We start from the raw sequence: 2024 nt of genomic DNA on the forward strand, positions 1-2024 counted from the left end.
CTCTCTTTGTCCCTCTTTGTCCCTCTCTCTCTTTGTCTCTCTCTGTCCCCCTCTCTCTCTGTCCCCCCTCTCTCTGGCCCCTCTCTCTGTGTCCCTCTCTCTTTGTTCCTCTCTCTTTGTCCCTCTCTCTTTGTGTTTCTCTTTCTTTGTCCCTCTTTGTCCCTCTCTCTCTCTCTCTCTCTCTCCAGAGTTATCAGTCTCTCTCCAGTATCAGTGTATCTTCAGACTTACCCAGCATCGTTGTCCGTCCTCTTCAGTACTTTGGAGATGTGAGTAAGACTGTGTCTGAACTGAGAGAGAAACTAGAAGACTTCCTTAAAGGAGAATGGACCAAGATCTCCACTACAGGTGTGTTGAAAACAATAAGAACATCAACTTTAGACCATTGAAAGTTCCCTACTAGTCATATACATGTGGAATATGGTATGATGATAACATTCCCTCTCTCTGTCAATGTGTTTGTGTGTCTGTAGTGAATACAGTGGAGGTTGTACTGCCTCCAGAGCCCAAGACCAGAGAACAGTTGTTACAATGTGAGTCTCTTTATTGTGAAGTAACTAACAGTCTCTTTTTACTGACACTCCTAACAATCCCTCTAGAAATATATAGCAATAGTAGATCTAATCAAAGACTGGGTATCTATCTGACTCCTCATATTTCTCTGATTTGATCTCTGCTGTGCTCTAATCAAAGACAGGGTAGATACAGTATCTGACTTAACTTATTGTTCTGACTCCCCTCATTGGTCTCTGCTCTTCTCCCAGATTCCTGTCAGCTCACACTGGACCCAAACACAGCACACACACACCTCTCTCTGTCTGAAGGGAACAGAAAGGTGACCTATACAGGCCAAGTCCAACCATATCCTGACCATCCAGACAGATTCACCAACTGGTGTCAGGTTCTGTGTAGAGAGGGTCTGTCTGGACGCTCTTACTGGGAGGTGGAGTGGAGTGGTAATATTGATACAGCAGTCTCATATAAAGACATCAGCAGAACAAAGAGAGGTGGTGACAATTACAAGTCCTGGAGTTTACTGTGCTATAGTGGTGGTTATTGTTTCAAACACAATAATGTTGGGACTAAAGTATCAGGCCCTCAGTCCTCCAGAGTAGGAGTGTACCTGGATCACAAGGCAGGTACTCTGTCCTTCTACAGTGTCTCTGACACAATGACCCTCCTCCACAGAGTCCAGACCACATTCACTCAGCCCCTCTATCCTGGGTTTTGGCTCACTGGTACTGCTGAGCTGGTTAAACTGTAGTAGGGTCCACATAGATACTAGTCATGCTGGAGTAGTCTATAGCTGAGCTGGTTAAACTGTAGTAGGGTCCACATAGATACTAGTCATGCTGGTGTAGTCTATAGCTGAGCTGGTTAAACTGTAGTAGGCTCCACATAGATACTAGTCATGCTGGTGTAGTCTATAGCTGAGCTGGTTAAACTGTAGTAGGGTCCACATAGATACTAGTCATGCTGGTGTAGTCTATAGCTGAGCTGGTTAAACTGTAGTAGGGTCCACATAGATACTAGTCATGCTGGTGTAGTCTATAGCTGAGCTGGTTAAACTGTAGTAGGGTCCACATAGATACTAGTCATGCTGGTGTAGTCTATAGCTGAGCTGGTTAAACTGTAGTAGGGTCCACATAGATACTAGTCATGCTGGTGTAGTCTATAGCTGAGCTGGTTAAACTGTAGTAGGGTCCACATAGATACTAGTCATGCTGGTGTAGTCTATAGCTGAGCTGGTTAAACTGTAGTAGGGTCCACATAGATACTAGTCATGCTGGTGTAGTCTATAGCTGAGCTGGTTAAACTGTAGTAGGGCACACATAGATACTAGTCATGCTGGTGTAGTCTATAGCTGAGCAGGTTAAACTGTAGTAGGGTCCACATAGATACTAGTCATGCTGGTGTAGTCTATAGCTGAGCTGGTTAAACTGTAGTAGGGTCCACATAGATACTAGTCATGCTGGTGTAGTCTATAGCTGAGCTGGTTAAACTGTAGTAGGGTCCACATAGAT

At 44.6% G+C, this 2024-nt stretch overlaps 1 protein-coding gene across 1 annotated transcript in view; it reads left to right on the top strand.

The window, feature by feature from the left end:
• Positions 1 to 1264, top strand: part of LOC115191437 (tripartite motif-containing protein 16-like) — a 5916-nt gene extending 4652 nt beyond the window's left edge. The window contains exons 4-6 of the mRNA XM_029749288.1: positions 189 to 348; positions 474 to 533; positions 765 to 1264. Coding sequence (XP_029605148.1) covers positions 189 to 348; positions 474 to 533; positions 765 to 1264 — 720 coding nt within the window. The remainder of the gene's footprint in view (positions 1 to 188; positions 349 to 473; positions 534 to 764) is intronic.
• The last annotated feature ends 760 nt before the right edge of the window (positions 1265 to 2024 follow it).

This window comes from Salmo trutta, chromosome 4 (genome assembly GCF_901001165.1).
Source record: "Salmo trutta chromosome 4, fSalTru1.1, whole genome shotgun sequence".
Classification (NCBI taxonomy): Eukaryota; Metazoa; Chordata; class Actinopteri; order Salmoniformes; family Salmonidae; genus Salmo; species Salmo trutta.